The 21,836-nt window shown below is 40.5% G+C and overlaps 1 protein-coding gene across 1 annotated transcript; it reads right to left on the bottom strand.

The window, feature by feature from the left end:
* Positions 1 to 14,595: 14,595 nt before the first annotated feature.
* On the bottom strand, positions 14,596 to 21,080 carry PIGA (phosphatidylinositol glycan anchor biosynthesis class A). Its single transcript, XM_086609259.1, has 5 exons — positions 20,456 to 21,080; positions 19,759 to 19,891; positions 18,489 to 18,621; positions 16,639 to 16,845; positions 14,596 to 14,906 (listed from the first exon to the last, which is right to left on the bottom strand). Exons 1-5 carry the CDS (start codon positions 21,063 to 21,065, stop codon positions 14,646 to 14,648), a joined length of 1,344 nt encoding a protein of 447 aa, XP_086465385.1. The 5' UTR covers positions 21,066 to 21,080; the 3' UTR covers positions 14,596 to 14,645.
* Between the last annotated feature and the right edge of the window lie 756 nt (positions 21,081 to 21,836).

Genomic DNA, 21,836 nt, shown 5'->3' with positions numbered 1-21,836 from the left:
GGACATCTGTCTGCTCAGATTTTGGAGCCCAAAATGCAGCTTGCTCTTCCTGGAATTGCAAGGCTCCAACTAAGACTCTGTTTCAACAGCATCATCGCTACAGATCCCGGCCTCTTCCTTGATCTTCCTCCCCTCCTGCTAATCACTGAGCTAAGCTATCCTTCATCTTGCACAGCTTCTAAAACAGCAAAAGCAAAGAAATAGATACCCTTTGAGAGTATCTATATTTCAGACAGATTACATGGGACAGCCCAACAGCCCATAGCTGCCCTCCACCTCCCTCTGCTCTCTTCAGGCAGATGTGGCTGGAGCTGCTGGAGGCGTTGGGGGTCTATCAGCATCGTTTCACAACAGGGTCTGCAATTCAGGCAAGCTGATAACCAAGGGTAAGCAAGGAGGTAAGTGAAGATCAAAAATTCCTTCCTCGCTTTCCCTCTCTGCTGGGCATTAGTTTAACTGGTAAAAGAGGAAAGAATGGTAAGACAGCTGTTGTGGAGTAAATGGTTTGGTAAAAAAAAAAAAAAGAAATAAAGAAGAGCACAGCAATAAAGGAGAGCAGCAGAATGGCACATTTTCTCTCAGAAGTCAGACAAGGGCCTGTTGACTTTAGTTATGAACAGAGGGCAGGACAAAGCAAAAACCAAAACATGCTGGAGCTATATGTTATACCAGGAGCAGGCTGATTTCTTAGGAAAGCATCAAGTAGTTCAGAGATGATTTCTCTGAGTTATAAAAAACCAATGTCATTAACATATGAAAATCAAGTAAAATTGAGCGGAAAGGAGTTTTCCTTTCATCTTTCTAAGGGATTTAAATTTGGCATACAGTTGAGGAATTTAACAAACGTATTTTTTTTCTACAGAGGACAGCTTGATTGCCTGTTACGGTGTCGCTCAGTTTCTTGCCATATAAATTGTACTTGAAATCCCAGCTGAATTAAAAGTATTCTTGTATATTTAATGTATCTCCATTTTTAACATTTATTCTACCTTAGGTCCAACTGGGGGAAATGTTATTTTATTAGCAGATAAAATGTTTCATTGCTTTAAGCACATCTATTTTTATTCACTTGAGACTCTCAAATCATACCACAGAAAACTGGAGGCAATCCCAGTGATCGTTATGGGGGGAAAAAAAGGGATAAGTCATTTTCTTCAAGGTTAGTTTCATCTAGCATCTCTCATTTCTTTTCCATCAATCGTGACTACGTTTCACATATAGAGGGAAAACAGAACAGAATAATGGAGGTGACCCAAGCAACCACCGTGGGAAGGCCAATCCATTTCCCATGGAAACTAAGCGCTGTTTTATTTTTCCCCATTTCTGCCCAGCGTGCTCCTCTCCATCCTCAGCCTGGCCCTGTCCCGCAGGCAGCCCATCCAACATCCCCATTGATGCAGGAAGCATCCGTGCTCCAGGTGCCCACATCCCCGCCAGTGTCCCCAGGACTCACCCGCGCACCGTTCTCCAGCAGCACCTTGGCGCAGGCAACGTGGCCACCCAGGCAGGCCTCATGGAGAGCCGACACACGATCCGTCGTTACCAAGTTGACATCAAAACCCTGCGACACAGGGTGGGGGGCGTGAGGGGAAAGCCCTGTCTGAATCACGCAGCTGTCCCGACCGGCAAGAGTGCGAAGGGTGATCAAACCATGGTGGGGGGAGAGCCATCCCGCTGGGTGCATGTCCAGGGAAGGGGCATGAGTTGGATTAATGCTGGTCAGTGCTTCAGTGCTCATCCCCAAAGACAGCAGCTAGTGATGAGGTGAAAGAGGAAGCAAGGACAAGCTATGCCTTCTGTTTCTAGTTCTTTGCCATGTACCATCAATCACAGGAAAGACATCATGTTTCTTTAACTTATAAAGATGGCATTATCTTCCCTATTAAGTCCAGCACTAGGAGCTGCAGCTGGTGGGATTCACCTCCCAGAACAGGGATGCCTCTGGCACAGGTATTGGCAGCTCAGCTGGAGCACTCTGCTCCTTCAGTGGCGAGAAACAAGCTTCCGTAGGATATGATTCATCCCATGCTAAAGCAACTGCTTCTAGTAGGTCAGATGAATTTTGTCCTAAAAATACTTACAGTGACTATGCAAAGTGCCTAGTGTGTTTCACTCAGAGGTGGTAAGTACCTGGTGGACTTGTAAAATAGATGAGACAAATCCCACCCATAAATCTGTTCCTCTTATTTGGCCACTCAGGAAGCGTTTTACACTGGAGGGAAAGAATTGTGATTTACAAATACCTCATTACAGGTACTAACCTAAATCACAGTTCTTACATTTACTCCTGTGTAAATGGAAACCAGACATATTCACAAAGGATAAAGCAATTGTCCCATGTGCTTTCCCCAGAATCTCCTGGTAATTAAGATTTCACAGCCCTGTGTGAGAACAGGTCTGGAAGCAGCTCCATTTTCCACTTGATGTCACATTTTTTAACACAGTTGGTCTCTGTCTGATGTGCTATAAACTCGGCAGCTCACAAGATGGCAGCAATGCACTTTTTGGGAGGCAGTAGCAAACGCGATAGGCGGCAGCATCCGTGAGCAGCGTAACACTGTGAAAGTCACCAGTTCCCACGCAATAAGCATTAGAAGCAACTGCTGTAACTACTTTAGGAAAGAAATTCTATGCTAGAAAAACAATCCTTTTTCAGTTACATGAAAGCTTATTAATGTGAAAGCTGTTGCTAAATTTTTCCCATACGTTACATCAATGCCAGGGGAATAGGTAAAACCTTGCAAAAATGTTGAGATAATTCCATTTTCTAATTGCATAGATGTTTTATACTTAATGATCAGCATATTCCTTCAAGATTAATGTCTTATAGATAGTCCTGATAAGAAGAGGAGAGCTATTCTCAATCATTATTCAGATACATATATTTTAAAAATGAAATTCAGTCATTACAAGTGAAAGAGTAAGTATTGATATCTTGGGAAAACAGCAATCCCTTCCATTATGAAATTGAGATCAAGTTCTAGATCTTACTAGATCTCTTAAACACTGCCCATGTTAAACCCTATTTCAGATGGTTATAAACTTTTTCCAATGTATCTGAAAAATCAAGCTCTTCTTTTGGTGTCGGAACAGGCATTGATGACTTCTTGAGCTCTTTTAAAACTCCAGCTCTCCATCATCCCCTTATGCCCAGGCATCTCCTACGGAGAAGAAGCCCGACTGGCTTTCTTGAATGCTATGATCCTGCAGCAGACACTTCTGAGCATCCCACATACACTCTAAAGTATAGACCTATATTTAATTTTAGGCTACTAGTGTAACTATATTAGAAGCAATGAGCAATGATGCTGCTGCTCCATGAACAGCTTCATCCCCGCATTTATCAAGCTGTGGTGAATCAGCTCCAATTCACTCTCTGCAGACATTGCTGCCTTGATCTCTCAACAAGGACCCTCATCCTTCACTTCCGAAATTAAATGTCTTTAGGAGAAGGAGAGGGGAGGGATTAATTAAATATATAACCACAACACCAGGTGCTTCTCCAGCATACAAGCATGACCAGTGTATAAGGGGGGCATCTACTGTATAACCACAACACTGGATGCCCCTCACTAATTAGATGGCGTGGTCAGCATAAATGGAGACAGAGAGGGTCAGAAAACCAGCAAAGGCCTGAATGAATGAGCCCTCTTCCTTATTATGTGTAACATCCATCAATTCCTTTTCCATAAAATCATTTGATACCAGCAAGTGAAGGAAAGAGGGATAAGCAAATGAGAGGGAGAAAACTGGCTGGAAACAGCAACCTTTTTTAGCTGCAGTCATGTCTTGGGTAGATGTCCAGAGCAGAGGCTTTTACGCCAGCAGCTCCACTCCTTGAAGACATTGTCCATCTGAGCTATGGCCTCACTGGTAAAAATTATTTACCTTGAATTTAAAAAGTCTGATGATCAAGTCACAGAGCTTACACCCAAGGAATTAATTTCCTTGCAGTTGTCTTGACTGGGGGAGGCAATTGCTCCTTTGTGCCAGATGAGGGCACCGAGTTTAAGAAAAGGTGCTGAGAAAGACGGTTGGCAAAGGACGAAGAACTATAACCTGTCCCTTTGCTGCTGCTCACTTTCATACCAGCTTCTTGTCCTTTCTAGTAAATTCTTTCCTCCTCTCTTTCTTTTGTCTGAACTCTTCGTTTGGTTTGGAGCAGAGGGTTTCAGGCTGACAGCTCTCTCTTTAGGAAGACCGTGCTTGCTGTTTTATAAAGCAAGACATACTTTTGCAGCTTTCTACCGATTTTTTTAAATAGCTGAAATATATATATATCTCCCTTACTCTTCTCTCACCCAGTTTTCACTTTTTAGCATTGAAAAGGAGCCCAAGGATCATTATTTATCATACAGCAATCTACAAGCTGTCCAGGGCTTGTCCCCAGCATCTTAACTAAGCAATGTAATACATGCCCAAAGGTGTGCATGCAGATATATTATTTAAACAACTGTATTTCTTATGCTCTGTTGCAGTCTATTACAAGCTCACCAACTCTCAGATGCAGTTCAACAAACACTGAGCTGCTTCCCAACTTTTTCTTTACCTTTGGGCTTTTACCTGTGCAATCAAGGTTTTCAAAGAGAGAAGGCGTCCTTGGAAGGCAGCGTCATGAAGAGGGGATCGGTCTGCCCAGCCGCCTGAAACAGCAAATGCATAGAAGTTAATTCAGGTAAGAAACAAAAGCAGATACTGGGAGGATGGAGAATAAACAGCTGCATGTAAATGCAGACTGGGACTGAAATCAATGTGGGGTCAGTGGTGAAACTGGTTGATAAATTGATTTCAGCAGAGCAGCTGAGGGCTCAGCACTCCTGAGAAAGCCAGCTGCTCGCCATGGGATGTAAATAAAAGCTTCTTGGCAGAACTTTATAAAACAGCTAAAAACGTGCTTCAGCCAAGGCCATGAGTTTAGTGCTGCTGGGACTCACCCAAGGACTTCAGAACCCTGCAATTCTCCTGTTCAAAACCACATCAGCCTCCATTTTTCCTAGGAAGCTTTTGTCACAAATCATATTCCAGCTTCTCTTGCACTTCAAGAGACTCATAGCAGGAGGATGTAGGAATGACTTGTCCATCAAATTAATTCTGGCATGTCCCTGACAATTTTATTTCCTGAACCGACAATTTCATAAATAATATCCTCCAGCTCAGCCTACCAGGTAACAGGTTTCATTCTCCTCCTCACTGGAAGGTTTCAGAAAAGACATGGAAAAACAAATTCTGCCTGAGGCTTTACTGTCCCTCCTTAACCATTTTGAGTTGTTGAACTGTTCAGATTCCTTCATGTAAACTAGCTTGCCCTTTTTCTTATCTTTTTTTCTCATGTGCCAAGAAAAAAATTTCCTTAGCCTAGCTACTACCTACAGGCATAGTCAGTCAGCTCAGGTTAAATCCCTTCAACTCAAGTAGAGCACAGATTTCCTTGTCCTATATTAAAATTTACAACGATACCACAACACAGTGTGTAGTGAGTATTTCTCCAGAGGCCAGCTGCGTTTACAGTAGAAAGCACGACGGAAGCAATACCAGTGTTTGCAATCATGCTCTGTTGTACAGCAAGCCTGTGAGCACTATATTTGAAACCCTTGTCCTGCTTAATTTTTTCAGCTGCACCGCACACCAGAGAGAATGGAAAGGGTGATTTATCTCCATTTCGGGTGTTACTCGAGGCAGAGAGAAATCAATGAGAGGCATAGACACATCCCTGGGGACTTGAGACCAAGGACGCAGCAGAGGTTTCAGCCTTGGCAAAGGGAGTGTCCTTTTGCTACCTGAGAACCAAGATGCACTCCAGCTCATGAGGTTACGATTTTAACTGCAGTTCTTACTTTTGTTTTCATTTATTTTAGGAGCTGTTCCTGGGCTCCTAAAGCAAAAAGCTGGGATGGAAAGACCAGCTGGCACAATATGTGACCATGCTCCTAAGGACCACGCAGGATGCACCAGGCAAAATGTGCCAGGTAGGGATCGAGAAACATTTTCCTGAAAACGTCCAAAAGACCCCACATCCCTCGTTATGCTGGTGACTGAAATAGGCAAGCTCAGCTCAAAAAGGTAGAAGACATTGCAAGTGGCAAAAAACAGGGCCCTTATACAGCAGGAAGACTCAGAAGTAACTCAGACGAGAGATACAGTGCCTTATTTAACCTTTTATGCATACAGTATAGCATGTGCATCGTAAATGCATGTATACACGCACACATGCCTCACCGTGAACACACATGCCGCCACATACTTCCACGCTGGACACAGCAACCTACCTCCCTGAAACGTGTGGCAAATATAGTTTCCATACGGGGCACATCTTCCCTTCACGGTTGTGAGTGACATGTCTGAAAACACTGTGTCTTTTTAAATTTCTACAGGAAAATTAAGCAGCCCTGTTGGCTGCTGCTGCTGCACTACTTCACTGCAAAGAGAAAAAAGGCTGTGAAGGTCTGCCTGTAATCCAATATAGTGCCCCAGCAACAGCATCACATGATTTGATGTTTTGAAAGATTATCCTTAACGGCTTTTTGCAAATGGCAACTCGCAGCTAAAACCATGTTGCATTCTGCTAAACTTCAAGGCACTTCGATAAGAACCTGCATGAAGGAAAAACTGCTGTTTGCCACGTGTCTGACTACAATTGCATGAAGGCACTTGGAAAAAAAATGACAGTAATAAATACTTGGAGTTATATTCCAGAGTATAGCAGATAAGTTAATAACTCAGAGAGAGACATGCCTGTCTATAAATGCTTTGTAAGAAATGCTTTGCTGCAGAATTTCTCTTAGCCAGATATCAAAATCTCTGCTTTGGGTGGCCGTCACACCACTCACGTGCCTGTTCATGGCGGCACTGTTACTCAAGAAACAAGTGTCCAACAAATGAGTCACATAAAAATCTCTGATGTCACAAGGTTGATATGAATTTTCAAGTAGGAAAATATGTTCTCTTTAATAGTAAATTTAAAATACTGTGTCATTTAGCTAGTGGAATTACTGGGCATGCAAACGCCTGTCTACTCATTATTATGGCAGTGATATGAAGGAGTAAAATCACTTGGGAAAAAAAAATAATTACCTACTAAACAGCCTACTAAATACAATACATTCCCATGCTGTATATTTTTCAGAATAATTTTAGCTTTATTTGTTTTTATCATCTGATTTAACAAAACAGGGATTCTTGGTTTGGATTCATAAAGTCATTAGTTATATCCTCCTTGAATCTCCTTTCAGAAATTCAACATGCTACAACTTTTCCCTAAATATTCTCTGTCAGTAAAGCTAGCTATTTAGTGAAACCATCCGTAACGCCCGCTAAAGAAGGCCTTGCTTCTGAAAACAATCTTTTTATTTACCGTAGCGCCTTAAGCAGATGTTGTCCTCCTTCTAGCTGGGTAAAGGTTGGAGTCTCATATTTTGCACACCTAAATCATGCCAACACATACTGACACTGCAAAGACTTCAGCAATGGAAGGCACTTCAGGTTAAAACATTCACCCGTGCATTTAGCAACAGATTCCTCATTTCAGGCAACTAAATGATTTAAATCCTCACATTACAAAAATGTGGCAACGATACATTTGACTGTTAGAGTGTCCATACTTTTACTTTACCTGGGACTATTCCATAGATCTCTTCTGCTATCCTGGCAGCTTCTTTTCTGTTGCCTTTAACAATATAGAAATGGGTCAGCAGAGCCAAGGAAATCTTAATTAAAAGCTTGAAGCAAAACAAAGCAAAAATGGCAAAATAAATGTTAGTGAAAGCATGGAGTATAGAACTGCCGTCCATTTTGGTTTGCTCTTTGAATAGTTTCTCAGGTTGGCTAAGTTGCACCGGGCTATTCTTGGTATCATGCGTCATCTATTTTAAACCCTCCAGAACCTGCTGTTCCTCAGTTACCAAAAATACATTCTGGTTTTATTTGGTATGGGTTATTTGATACTAAATAACAATACCAAGGATAAGATAGTTTAAACATCCCGTGCCATACAGGAAACAAACAGAAAATCCTTTCCAAACACACATGAATATGGATGTTAGCATAAATTTTCAGACATAAGCTCTCCATACCACCTGAAAGCATATGCATCCACATTATATTTATTCTTTGATGTAGCAGTTCCATTTACTGATAATGCATAGTTAAAGTTGGAGAAATAGTTCAAGGATACTGCAAAAAGAATACTTTTCCATTTTTCCCATCTTGGTAAGAAGCCTTGCTGGTACTCAGATACCGAAGAAATGCAAGCATATCAAAGAAAAGCATTGTCATGAAAGAATCTGAAATAAAACCACGTACTTTCAAAGCCAAGGCTAAGAAGTCAACGTTATTCTAGGAGAGGAAAAAATATACTGAGAGTGTGTAATCAAAACCACATGATAACATACTGGTATTTTCCATCACTCAGGGATAAAGAATGATGTCCATTAATATCCCTTGCAAACAGCATCTTACTGTTTTGAAAGAATGGAAATATTTTTACATTATCCATCGATTCAAAGGTGTAATATTTGAAACTGAAGATGCACCTTTTCTTTAACTGCCCTTTTTTCTTTCTGAAGGCACATGGCTTTCATAGAGAACAGAGCATTTTTTCTGCATGTAATTAATTGAATCTTTGTAGAATAACCCATTTGCTTTTCATTTAAACTTTTATTGAAGCCTATTTTCCTATACACGCAGCAGGAGGGAGATTTATTTATTCGAATGCCCTCCTTGCCCAGCTTCTCTTACCCTTCTATTTACACACCTATCAAGGGAAAGTGCAGGATGACTCTTCTCTATTGGAGATCCCAGGGAAATGGTGGATATGCAGAAGGAAATTCTACAGCAAATTATTTCCCTGGATATTTTAGATGCATTTTTTTTTGTTTGTTTTGTAGCAATACAGCAGGCTTAGTACCTTGCTGTCTTCATTCAGCACTCTGCCCTCCCAGCTGCACTAGGATTCTACATAAAATACATGTGGATAGATTGAAAAAAACACCCCAAGCTATTTTTTCATTCTTCAAGTGCACCAATTTTTCTAAAATTCTGGATGAAACCAAGTTATTACATTTTTACCAATAACTTAACACCTTACATAAATATTATGTATACCTTTCCTTCCACAGTAATATAATATACGTATAGACACTATGACACTTATGAATCAAAAAGAGGAAAATTGCCTGGTTTTAGTCACTTTAATACTGTTTGCCACAGGAGAAGGCAGCTGAAGACATGGATTATATGGCAAAAGAAGTTCAGTTAAGGAACTGGAGAAAAATAGTTTTTGTTCAACCGGGAAACAGAAAGGAGAAATTAGCAAACAAAGGGGGACCAAAAAAAGGTATAATCAGTTAGACCTCAAAAAATATGAGATAGTGAAAACACTAATCCTGATGCCAGGGGAACAGCAAAAAGTGTGAATAACAGAATATAGGCTGCAGAGAAAAAGAACAAACAGGAAAAAAAAAAAAAAGATCATTACAAACTAAACGTTGTCCTGAATGATGGATAAATCTTTCTCATGTAGGATCTACAAAACTGGCACCCAATAGGATGTAAGCAAGAAGGAACAGCATCTTTTAAGAGAAAGACCAGAAAACAAACTTTTGGTTGCAAAGGAGATCCACTGGTCTTCCTTCACAATCGGCCTGACAGATAGTAGGTAGAATTGTGCAAGTCCACAACCCTCAAAAATACAAGAAACTGGAGATCAGGTGATTTCCACTGAAATTCACTTATCCCTCAAGGAAGGTGAAATTCCAGTAACACTGAAGAGCTCTCTAGGTGGTCTAAAAAACCTTAAGAAAGTTTGACCACTTGGAAGCAGTCACAGGATTGTGACTCTTTCAGAAGGACAAGCACCGTTTGTGTAGTAGCAAAATCATCCTCCTGGCTTCAGAACAGGACACCTGAAGATTTTTAGTTAAATGACGGAGTCATGTGAGAAAAGCTCATGTAATCTCTTAATCTGCTCTTAGTGTACAAGAACACTAGGAAAATTACTGCGGTGGATTGAAAAACATCACCAGCAGTAAGACAGCTGAACAGCGTGGTGGGAAGTATTAATAGTGGTGAAGGTGGTAGTCAGGCAAGCCGTAGCAAGTTCTGGTGTGATCACTTGGAAACTAAAGAAAGGTGAGCAACGTAACACAGGCATGAAAGCAGATGTAACACAATGGATGAGCAACAACAATGCGAAACAGTAATCTCATCTTTCCTCCCTTGCTGTCTCAGGCAGCATCGCTGTGAGTTGAATGAGATGGATTATGCAACTCCATCGATAGACTAGAGGGAACAAGTCAGCCCTCCGCAGAAAATACATGCCATGTTGAGAACTTCTGCAGGACGCCCAAACTACTCTAGGATTGTCAAATTGTCAAATCAAAATATCCAGCAAATATATTAATCCTTCAATAAAATTGTCATGAGATGGTGAATGAATGCAAGTAGTTTAGCTAGATCCTCCAAAGAACTGAAAAGCTAACGTTTATATATCCTTAGTTTGCAAATATGCAAGGAATAAGCACAAAAGAAAAGGCAGTCCATCTTAAAAGACAACTCATTTTTACTATGGTTCACCTTAACCTTAGTCAAGAGTGAGAAATGTTAGATGTGACCTGAAGAATTTGGCAAGGAAATAAAGATTAGATGGATCCTCTTCTCAAGGATATTAAAACAGGTATCGGTCTATTCTTATGCCAGACGCTCTTTCAATTACAGCAGTGTATTCCTAACGTGTATATATTCAACCAAAGAAAGACAACTAGGGGAAAAAAGGAGACAGAAGCCCTTTATCTCGAAGGGAAGAGATCAGAACAAGACACACGGAGAGCCTATTTCTTTTCTATCAGTTTGATCTAATAAATGACACTATTTCCCAAACAAGCTTTGCCTCATTTGCATCCTTAGGTCAGCACACTTACAACACTCCTGCTTTTAAAAAGGGATGCGTATAGTGACTCACTGCTTGCTCACAGACAAGCAGACGTGGGATTCACCTCACCTACCCACCGCCCATGGCACCACGTAAGGTCTGGTTACCTCAACTCCTGCTGCTGCCTGGGCAGGAAGATGGCAAATTCCAGCAGGTAATTAATTTTCCCCTTTTTGCCTCCAGCGCCTCCACTAGCAGGGGATGGATGGCTCCTTCTCTAGGTGCATCCACCAGTCCCTCTCAATTAAACAGCTAGCTTAAAGAACTACTGTGGATTAGACAACCAGCTTATGCACAGTTAAAGTTCAGTGAATTCCACACGAATATAATTTCCAGAGTTATGCTGATGTTGAAGCAAGTCAGAATCCGAAAACAATCCAATCTATCTGTTAAATTGACAAGAAAAATGCCTATTTTCAGTACAATGGCAAATTCAGATGTATAACCACCTTGCCTTTAGTTTTCTTCCCTTAACAAAAAACATCCACCTTTATCAGACCAGGTCAATGTTAAAAGTAATTAAGAAAAACTGTGGAAGTCCACATACTACTGAGTGTCATAAAAGATGTACAGCAAATACACTGAGACTAGCTTAATGATAGCAAATCAAACATTAAAATATTTAAATAATTTTTAAAAAGTTTGTAAAAACATTTTTTTTGTGATTGATTGTTCTTATATCTATTTACATGAAGTCTGTACTTTACCCCAGCATCAAACAGATGCAATTTTACAATTATTTGTCTATAAGCCTAAGCATATATGAAAAGAAGGACCAGTGAAGAAAAATAAACATCAAAAGGGGAAAAATAAGTTTATTTCAAAAAGATGCAGAAAAACTTGGCCACAAAAATAAGTACATTACAGTGTAGTTACCTTCTTACAGGTCTTTCCTAAAACACAATTTGAAAGATGAATCTTACATTCATACTTTACTTGACACTTCTTCAGGTTCAACACACAATTTTCAATTATCAACACGCTGTCTACACCTTAATTCACAGTGTCAGCATACAATGTATTGGAAACACAATTTTTCCTTGCGCCTGTGGGATGAAATGTCATTGCAGATCAGTGGTCCCCTTCTATGAAAGGGGGAGACCTTCTATATAGGTGGTTTTTCGGGTGCTCCCTTCCCCTCCACACAGGAGGCTCTGCTCTATGCAAGACATAACTCGGTATCGCTCGCTCTTTGGTAACACTTCCTTAGTATTTCACAATGATCAAAGGTCACCAACAAGCGCAACTGAAAACATTTTAGATTTTTTAAAATAGTTATTTTATTCATTTCTAAATAGATATTCCTAAAATACACTCATTACCTGTTTTTTTTTTTTTTTTATTATTGTGGTTATTTTATTTAATCTTTTTCATTTCACCCACTGATGTTTTTAAAAACTGTGAATGATTCAGTGACATCATCCCTTACTTCACTGCACAAGGCTGGTAAGTGAATCAGTCCTGCAAGGAGTTATGTGCAATATAAGTTGCATTACTTGAGAAACAGCATAGTTGTAGTTAAACCAGTTATGGATTAAATTTTTGTGGCAGCTTGCGTCAAATGTTTTTTAATCATCACCTCTCTCCTAAGAAGTCCGACCACCAGTGATGGGAAGCAGCAATATGGAGTATATTTCTGTACTTTCTAGTTGTATGTTCCCACATGTTAATAAAAAATATCCAGTTTTATGGGAAGTAAATAAACTTTTAGATAAACTGTAAATTTGTCTTGTAAACAAGACTATAGCAAGGTTTTACTATGTTATTCATAAGTATATAATGTTCTGCAAAAGAAAAGTGAGAAGCATTTTGAATAGATTCTCACAGTCCTGTTGAAAATTTTATTTCTGTTTGTAGATGTTGCAGGAAACCAAAAAGAAATAAACCAGAATCAACAAAATATTGCTAAAAAATATATGTAACATTTCCCTGGAATGATAACCAGTATTTTTCAAAAGTTGTTAGAAACTGGAATGTTATTAAAAAAAACCCCACAAATAACTTTGGAAAGTAAAATACTACCTTAATCCACCTATTTAGCCATAATATGTGTGGCACCATTTTAGCTGACCTCCACTTTTAACGTAGAGTTTGAAAAATTCAAACTGTAATACAATGCATATGGTACGCTACATATCAAAGGCTAAAAATTCCAGTAAAAGAAGACAGACTTTGTATATGGGGTTTATTTCACATTATGTTTCTGTGATTCATGAAAATACGTTCAATGAAATTACAAAATGTCAGATGTTAGGGTAACTACATCTCCATACAAACAAGATGATATTGACAGAAGTTGTGTTTTAAATACTGCCTGTCAAGGGTTTGGAAACACCATTTTCATATTGCACAGTTTTAATATTAATACAGCGTCCAATGCTATGTAGTACTCAGAGTCATAAAATCCTATGATTTTCGGTCTTCAGTGATGCTTGAAAAAGAAACGAACCCAGTGCATGAGGCAGGGGGGAGTTCTAGAGGTGGTTGACATAAACGAGATAAATGCCTCCTCTCACACATTCGTATGTGGTGCCACCTATTGTCCCAGGTATAGATTACTTAGGAATGCTAAGAGATGCAAAAAGCCACTTCCTTTTCTACCCCACCCCTCACCTCCATGAAAAGCATACCTATTGGTTATTTCCATTTAAGAGATATCTTCCCAAGATTTCACTTGCAGAACCTGTCTGACAGCGTCTCTGAGGTGGCCTAGGTGAAATCATGCACACTAACACTGTCCCTCCCAGAGATGGACTGCAATGCCATTTCGGTCACAAGAAAGGGGAAGGGAAAAGGAAAAAAAAAAAAAAAAAAAAAGAAAAAGAAGGGGGGAGTGGGAGGGGAGAACGAGAGAGGGAGCACGAAGGTGCTTGTTAAGCCCTTCACGTGCGCGTACACACACGTCACTTCACACTTTGGCATAGTCTGCTGGAGGAGTTTTCAGGCCTGAGCTGTTTCTGAAGGCTGTATTATCTCTAAATAACACAATTTCTTCACCTATGTGCCTTAAAAAAAAAGACATCATAAGCTTTACATCACTTTCACATACGTAAGTGAACAGGACAATGTTAGCACCTCTGAAAATAAAAAAAATCATTATGGAGTTTTGATTTAGCAACAGAGTGATCCAGTTTTGACTAGGGAAGAACTTCAAAATAATAATGCTATGTAGGCAAAACACTGTTACTGGGACACAGCTGCTAGAACTAAGTCTCTGAAATTTCCATGGTAATGGACTTCATGACTACTTTCAAGTGTCATTTTCATCACAGGAAAGAAAAGGTGTGCTTTGTTGGGTTTTTAATTAAATATTTGTAAATAGGTCTCAAAATAAAAACCATAGTAAATATGAGGAATCAGCAGGGACTACTGTAAGCTAATGATTTTTTTGTTCTGCTTTCCCAAATACCATTAAAGTTTACAGTCACTTTCTGTAATATTCAAGTTGTCAAGAAAAATCTTGTATTTTTGTTTCAAAGGCTTTTGACACATATAAAAACCCATGTTCTCCTCCCGGCTTGAAGTGCAAAAGACATGTCCATAAATTTGCATGAATCCAAAACTAAATTAAAACATCATCCTAAATTGAGGTAGCACATGGAACGACGTTTCTTTCCAAGAACTTCAGAAAGAAACTGAAGAATTTTAAGAGCAATGTCTCTATCACCAAGCCCTAAGACCTTTAGTGACTGATGCGTTCTTTCCTCTCCATTTGAGCATTTTAGGAGCTTGGAAGTTCTTTAACTCTTCCTTTTTTCCCAAGAAAATACTGTTTAGTCCATGCACCTTTAGGTCCTGTGGCATCCATTGCAACATCAATAATAGAATCTGGAGTCATCCACCTCAGAAACACCAAAAAAAGGAAGTTCAGAACAGCAAGAAGAGCAAAAATATACCCAGTTACTGGGCCACAGTGAGACATGAGTCTGTTAAGTCGCTCATCCATTGGTAAAACCACTTCATCTGCAACCCTGTCATACACCTAAATGGAGGAGAGACAGAAAGTAAGATCTTAAAACAATGTTGCTTCCACCTAAAAAAAAAATAATAAAAAAAAATAATCAGGCAGTACTTTGTTGTCAGTGTGCAAAATAAATTATCTATTCCTAACTACTACATGGGACAAATATAACCCCAAAAAAGCTTTGCAAATTCTAAATTTTGATTTATGAGCACTATTCTAGACATTTCATTAATTTAAGGGGAAAAAGGAAAAGAAATGTTCTATTTTTTTGACAGACCTCAAGAGTATTTCAATAAACAGGAACGCTGCATAATTTGTCTCTCATAGAATATTATAGAGAGGGTTGGGGTTTTTTAATTAATTGAATGGGTTCTAAATTCATATTCACACCCGTCATAGGAGGAGTCTGAACACGCAATTACTAGATTTTCAACACAAAGATGGATGAACTCATAGATGAGCCATAGATGGCAATCTTCCAAATCTCTGTACTGAACAATCAAGCAAATGATAACAGGATACTGATTTTTACTTAAAGAAATACTAGTAATTCTTAGTAAAATCCTTAAAATTCAATGAACATGAAAAGCAAATACACGCTACTAGTGACTTAATACACATATTAACTACAACCACTAAAAATAAATAAATAAATATGGTCCTGTGTTTCACAGAACAGAAACATAAATACGCACTACACACAACTCAAAAAAGGCTTAAAACATACAGCAGTGTTTTTCCTTGAGAACATTACAGACTTCATCCTATGGGTAACTTAACAATGAGCTAACAAACAACTGTCTTTTGTATAACGTAAGTTCCATGCATAACTCTTCTAATTATGCTAACATTTTCCTTCACAGAAGTTCGCTGGGTTTTTTTTTTTTTAAGAAAGGGCTATAAAGGAAACTGAAATCTAGACTAACTTCTATAAAAACTTTGCACTTGAAGTGTTGCTTGCAGTTACAACATCATAAAATGAATTGTATTGACAGTACTTTGAAATTATAAAATAAACTGTTTGTACATGATACTTCAAGGAGACTTGTAGTAGATATATACCCAAGTGCACTACAGTGCAAGTAAGAGGCAAGTGATTCAGCTGCCCTCCTGCCTAAAATGTAGTGGCTCAAGTCAGAAGTGACAGGTCTCCACAGGCATTTATAACATTATTGCCATTAACGTTCTTCACTAACGGCAGAGTTTTTACGCTGAAGCGCAGTTCTAATTCTGAAACACAATTTAGAAAGTGTGATAATTTGTTTTCATTACATCCATAGCTTATGTAAATTCAGCTATGTTCAGCCTATTGGCACTGAACTACCTCTCGTAATTTTAAACCGCTTGTTAGCACGTGGCAGACAAAACTCTGTCACGAATTCTATCTTTTCCTTTTCATACATCTTATACAGGATGTTTTTCAGTTATGCCAGAAAAATTACTTAATGTGAAGACTGGAAAAAATATATGAGTAGAAATGTAACTAAAGATCTAGGCTGATCTTCAGAATATTTATCAGCAGTTATGGCATAAAAAAATGCAAATAGAAAAAAAAAAACACCTATCTAGGCATGTATTGAGGGGGAAAAAGTATTTTCTGAACCTTTTTAAACCATGTATGTTTGACAGGAAACACACTGAAAAGTTACACTGAAAGATTACATAGAGAACATACATAGTAATGTTTCAAAGAAACAGTTGTTTCAGAAACATACTATTAAGAGAATTTAAAAGAAGCAGTTATACGCACTTTCTCGGTTCTCTCTGCAACATTCCTCCATGTATAAAATGTCTTTACTTTACTGTGAACAGTTTCTGGAGATGGTAGTGTTCCTGATCTGAGCTGGGCCATAGCTTTTTCTAATCCATCACACAAAGATTTCACAGAGGGTTCACATAAAATAATGAGATCTTCCGGAAGCACCTCAGGAATCCCACCAACTCTTGTACTCACCACCTTTGAAAGAAATAAAAGAAATTGCACATATTGTATATTGCACATACGCTGCATAACAATAAAATAGGTGATGACACTGCTATTACACTGTTTAGATGCAGCACTTCAGAAGAAAAGAAAAAAAAACCTACAATGAGTGGTTACCATGAAGGCAAAGACCAATATCATGCTTTGGAAATTTTATAGAATCACAGAATCATTGAATGGTTAGAGTTGGAAGAGACCTCAAAGACCATCTAGTTCCAACCCCCCTGCTATGGGCAGGAAAACCCTCCACTTTTTTTGCCCAAAGCCTCATCCAAGCTGGCCTTGAACACTTCCAGGGATGGGCGTCTACAGCTTCTCTTGGCAAACTAAAGGTTCTGTAGGCAAACTAAAGGTCTAGGCCTTAGAAAAGGCCTAGCATAGTAGATGACCTTTAAGGATGTTCAGAATGATTCTCTGGTAGCGTGATAAAACAGAAGACTTGGTCTACTCAGTGGTTTATGAGACATCTTTCATAAAGGTATTTGTCTCAGTATACAATTAAATCTGCGTCACCAGATTTTGGACTTTCTCTCCATAGTCCCTCATGAAAACGGTCATCTCTACTTGGAGAAGACAGTTTTACCATATCTGTCTTCAGTTTACGCTTTCTAGGCTACTGAACACCTACAAGAATTTATTTAGAAGTTCAGTAATTTTAATCTGAATTACTGTTTTTAAAGTGAAACTGGAAACTACTAAGACTCACGTTAGGTGATCATCTCTAAACAGCAGGCAACAGTAAGAAAACTGCAGAACTTCCTCACCTCTAGAAAGGAAAACAGATGACAAGGGAACAACTACCACAACTAGGTAGTAACTACTGTCAAAGGATATTGGAGTAAAAATCAAAAAAAAAGTCCCTCACATTTTCTATATGTCTTGTATATTAGATACTCTTATTAGTCTGTCTCTTTAGAAAAGTTTCTTCATATTTTAATGTGAGAATATAAGTTCTTTATGGCTGTTGATTTAACTTTTTTCGAGTTGTCAATCTGAGTTGTAAATTAGCAAGAAAGGGCTTTTACTGTTTTCTCTCTCTCCAACTCTTATCTTGAATCCCTACATGGTAAGGCAAATACATCCTCAGTTAATATAAGACAATGAATGTCAGTTCTTGGAGCAGGAAGAAAACAGTTCTCGTACAACTGTTCAGTCCGATAATTCAATGTGCCTGACAGACCAGTCACCCATGCTCATGAGCCATTTTTCTGCAGCTCCTCTTAAAGTACTGTCAAAGTAAACCTTCGTGAACATCAACTACCCTGAAACTCTGTAAAGGAGTACACGCAAAATAGCATTTTGGAGAGGCAGTCTGGTTAGTTCAGAGTACTGAGAGTTAGCAAATCTACATGTTATTCCCAATTCTGCACAGGTTTCTTCTGGGAGCTTAAGCAGTTTTGGTTAACCCTTCTGTCTCAGCTTCCAGGTGATCTGGAAATGGGGTTAATATTTGCTCACCTTTGTAAAGACAGAGTCTCAGATGAAATCAAATTTTACAAGCACATACTATTTAATCATGAACTTTGTTTAAAATGGATACATGCATTTTAGACAGTTGATATAATTTGTTTTCTGTTTTTTTGGGGTTTGTTTTTTTTTTTTGTTTTTTTTTTTACCTGTAAACCACAGCTTGCTGCTTCCACAATTGCCATACAAAAGGCCTCAGTGAGGGAAGTGTTGAGAAAAATGTGCCCCTGGACTAGAACGTTTCTAACATCCTGGTGTTCTAAGGCTCCTAGGAGACGTACTCTGCATATAAGGAGAAGAAAAAAAAAAAGAAAAAGAAAGATAAAGACTAGATTTGGACTGTTACAATACTGTACAGTATTACATATATTCTGAAAAAATACATTCTGGTTCACACTTTGGAGAGGGAAGGAACACTGACACCATTGTTCCATTTTCTCTATTTTTTTCCAGCAATGAAGAAATAGAAGACCCTTATTTTCACACTAAAAGAAACTTCTGAAAATAAAGTTGAGGGGCAAAGTTGCTCTGTTTGTTTTAACAGCAGCTGCCTTCAAAACATGGCTACTGAGCTTTCTAGTTCTGTCAGAGAACATGGCTTCATGCAGTTAACAATTAAGATTTGTCATCCTTTCTTTGTTTAGATGTATTATCTGAATTTTTAATGTGAGGTCTGATTAATCTCAAAGTCAGTGGAGGGAAAAGTACTTAGGATACAATGATCTATTATTTTGAAGAGATACTGGGAAATACAAAAAGGGCAAAATAAGAATGATACTAACAAACAATTTTATCAGAGAAATCAATGACTGAAGTACAGAACTGGCAACAAAAAACAAAGAAATGGAAAATTAAGAACCTTGTCCCTGCCACATAAAACTGTCTTGGAACAAGAAAACCACAAAGAACTACATAAATGCATATGCATCACAGAAACATCTTGGTAATACAGCAGCATCAGGGAACATGTTTGTAGTATCACAAGAACACATACTAGATAAGCACTAACCTGAAGAGTTTTATCTCAAATAATAAAGTAAATTACTAGCAGTCATCCTCACAAGTAGCAGTGACAAACTAGTTCTCTAACACCTTATGCCATATGGTAACATGTGATCCAATAGGTTCAGAGAGGAATATGATAAATTTATGTCTAAGTCAGCTTTTCTCTGACTCAAGCGAAGGTTCAGACAGGGTCTATTTATTTTTATGAATTAACTTGCAGGATCACAGTCCAACTCCATAAGTTTTCAGTTAGTGTCTGGTCTGTCTGCCTTGCCTGCAACAGTTCCCATCTTCTCCAGCCTCAAGTTTTTTGGGTTTTTTTTTTGGGAGAGGAGGGCAGACAGAATTGTTATTGTTCTTGTCTTCCCCATCCCTAAAGTATATCGAAGGGTGATAGACATGCATAGAACAAACCTGTCATGTAGCTGGTATCTTTCCCGGACTTCTTCCAGTACAATTCGTTTTGGTCCTTCTCCTCCAACTAAGAAATGTAACTCTGGATATTTCTGACAGAGCTCTGGAATTATACCACTAAGCAAATCTATACCTAAGAGTAGAAAATTTAGGGCAAGCCGTTATTGTATTTGAATTTAGAACTTAAAAACTTATAACCCTAGTCAAGAGAAGAGAAAAAAAAGTCTTTTGAAGACAGTTACATTGTTGAACACAAAATTCTGAAAAACGACAACTTGTGATCTATTAGAAGACAAATATAGAAAAAAATAACCACTTAAGTTGCTGTTGCTTGATTAATAGAAAATAGTTGAAACCTTTCTAACAGAACATCTAGATTAGGGCCTAAATCATGTCCCAGATATCAGCCAAACATTCAATTTGACAAATTTCAATTTTCAATATCTTCAGTATCACACAAGAAATACTCCTCTGAACCCAACATAAGGGAACTGAAATGTACATTTTTTTCTTGAATGCACAGACACAAAAGCTCAGAACACCATTACCTTACAACTGCCATTTAAAATCCAGACCATACCACAGATACAGCATAAAGGATACCTAACCAAGACCTTTCTTACTATATTCTAAAAAAAACCAAAACAAACAAAAAACCCACAACAACAAAATAAACTTACATTTTATCCCCCATTACCTTTTCTGTAAACAAGTCTGCTGACGACAACAATTGTTATTGCACTGTCATCCCTTCTTGACGGGTCTGGAGTGAAGTCGGTGGGATCGACAGCGTTGGGGATGACAGAGACTATTCGAGGGTCCAAAGCTGCTCGCAGCACCGTGTTTTCCTTACTCGTGTAGGAGACACAGATGATGTGGTTCGTGTCACACAGGGACACCGTCAGAAGTTTGTTGGTAAGCACCGAGCTGACATCCGCAAACCCGAAGAGGGAGTGGTCCGTGAACACGGTCCGCAGTCCCATGGTCTTGGCGTGGAAGAGGGCGTCGTGGGCCATGGCAGAGAAGGAGCTGTGGGCGTGGACGACGGTGACCCTCTCCCGCACGAATATGTACCTGAGCAGGGGCAGGCTGTGGAAGAGCGTCGTCGCCGTGGACTGGTTGTACATCACCTTCAGGGGCAAGTAGTAGACCTTCAGCCCGTTGGTGAGGTAGCGGACGCCCTTCCGGCGGCCGTAGGCGTGGGTGACCACCAGGACCTTGTGGCCCCGCTCGATGAGGCACTGCGACAGCTGGTACACGTGGCTCTCCACGCCCCCCATGTTGGGGTAGAAGAAGTCCGACACCATGCAGACGCTGTGCGCCCCCCCCGCCGGGCCCCCGGCCGCCATCCCGGGCCCGCTCCTGCCGGGGGAACCACAAGGCGCCATCACTCGCCGCCGGCCGCCTGCCAGGACCCCCGGCCCCCTCACTGCCGACGTCCCCGCCGGGCCCGACCATCCCTCCTGCGCAGGCCGCACCGCGGGCCCCGCCAGCGCCAGCGACGCGCACGGACGGGCGGCCGCCGCGGGCCCTTTAAGATGGCGATCGCCCCGGCAACCAGCGGCCGCCTCGAGGGAGGGGGGGTGGGGAGGTGGTGAAGAGCGGGGGGGGGGGGCGGGGGGCGCGTACGTCCGCGCGCTCGCGCGCGCGCACGTACCTGCCGGCCGCCGGCGCTCCCTCGGCGCTTCCCGGCGCCCTCCCATTTCCGGGAACGGCCGCCCGGTCGCCACGGCGACCGCACGATTTATTACCCCTCCCCGTAACCCAGCGCTCCCGCCTCCAGCCCCGCCGCGGTGCCGCAGCCAATCGCCGCCCGGCGCTGTGCCACGCGGGAAAAGAAGGCGCCAATCAGAGCGGCCGGAGGACGCCGAGCGCGCGGCGGGGACAAGCGGCGCGGCGGGGGCGGGGTGGGCTCCACGCGCGGCGGGCTGCGGAGCGGCCGGGAGCGTGGGCGCCCGGGAGCCCGGGCCTCCTGCGGGTCCTTTGGCTTTACTCCATGGCCCCGGGCAGCGCCGTGTTCGCTCTCCCGCAGCAGCCTTCCCCTTGCTGTGGTGGAAGGCCCGCCTCGGCCAGTTGCT

The sequence above is a fragment of the Tauraco erythrolophus genome, chromosome 1 (genome assembly GCF_009769465.1).
Source record: "Tauraco erythrolophus isolate bTauEry1 chromosome 1, bTauEry1.pri, whole genome shotgun sequence".
Taxonomy (NCBI): domain Eukaryota; kingdom Metazoa; phylum Chordata; class Aves; order Musophagiformes; family Musophagidae; genus Tauraco; species Tauraco erythrolophus.
This window is presented reverse-complemented; position numbering and strand designations above follow the sequence as displayed.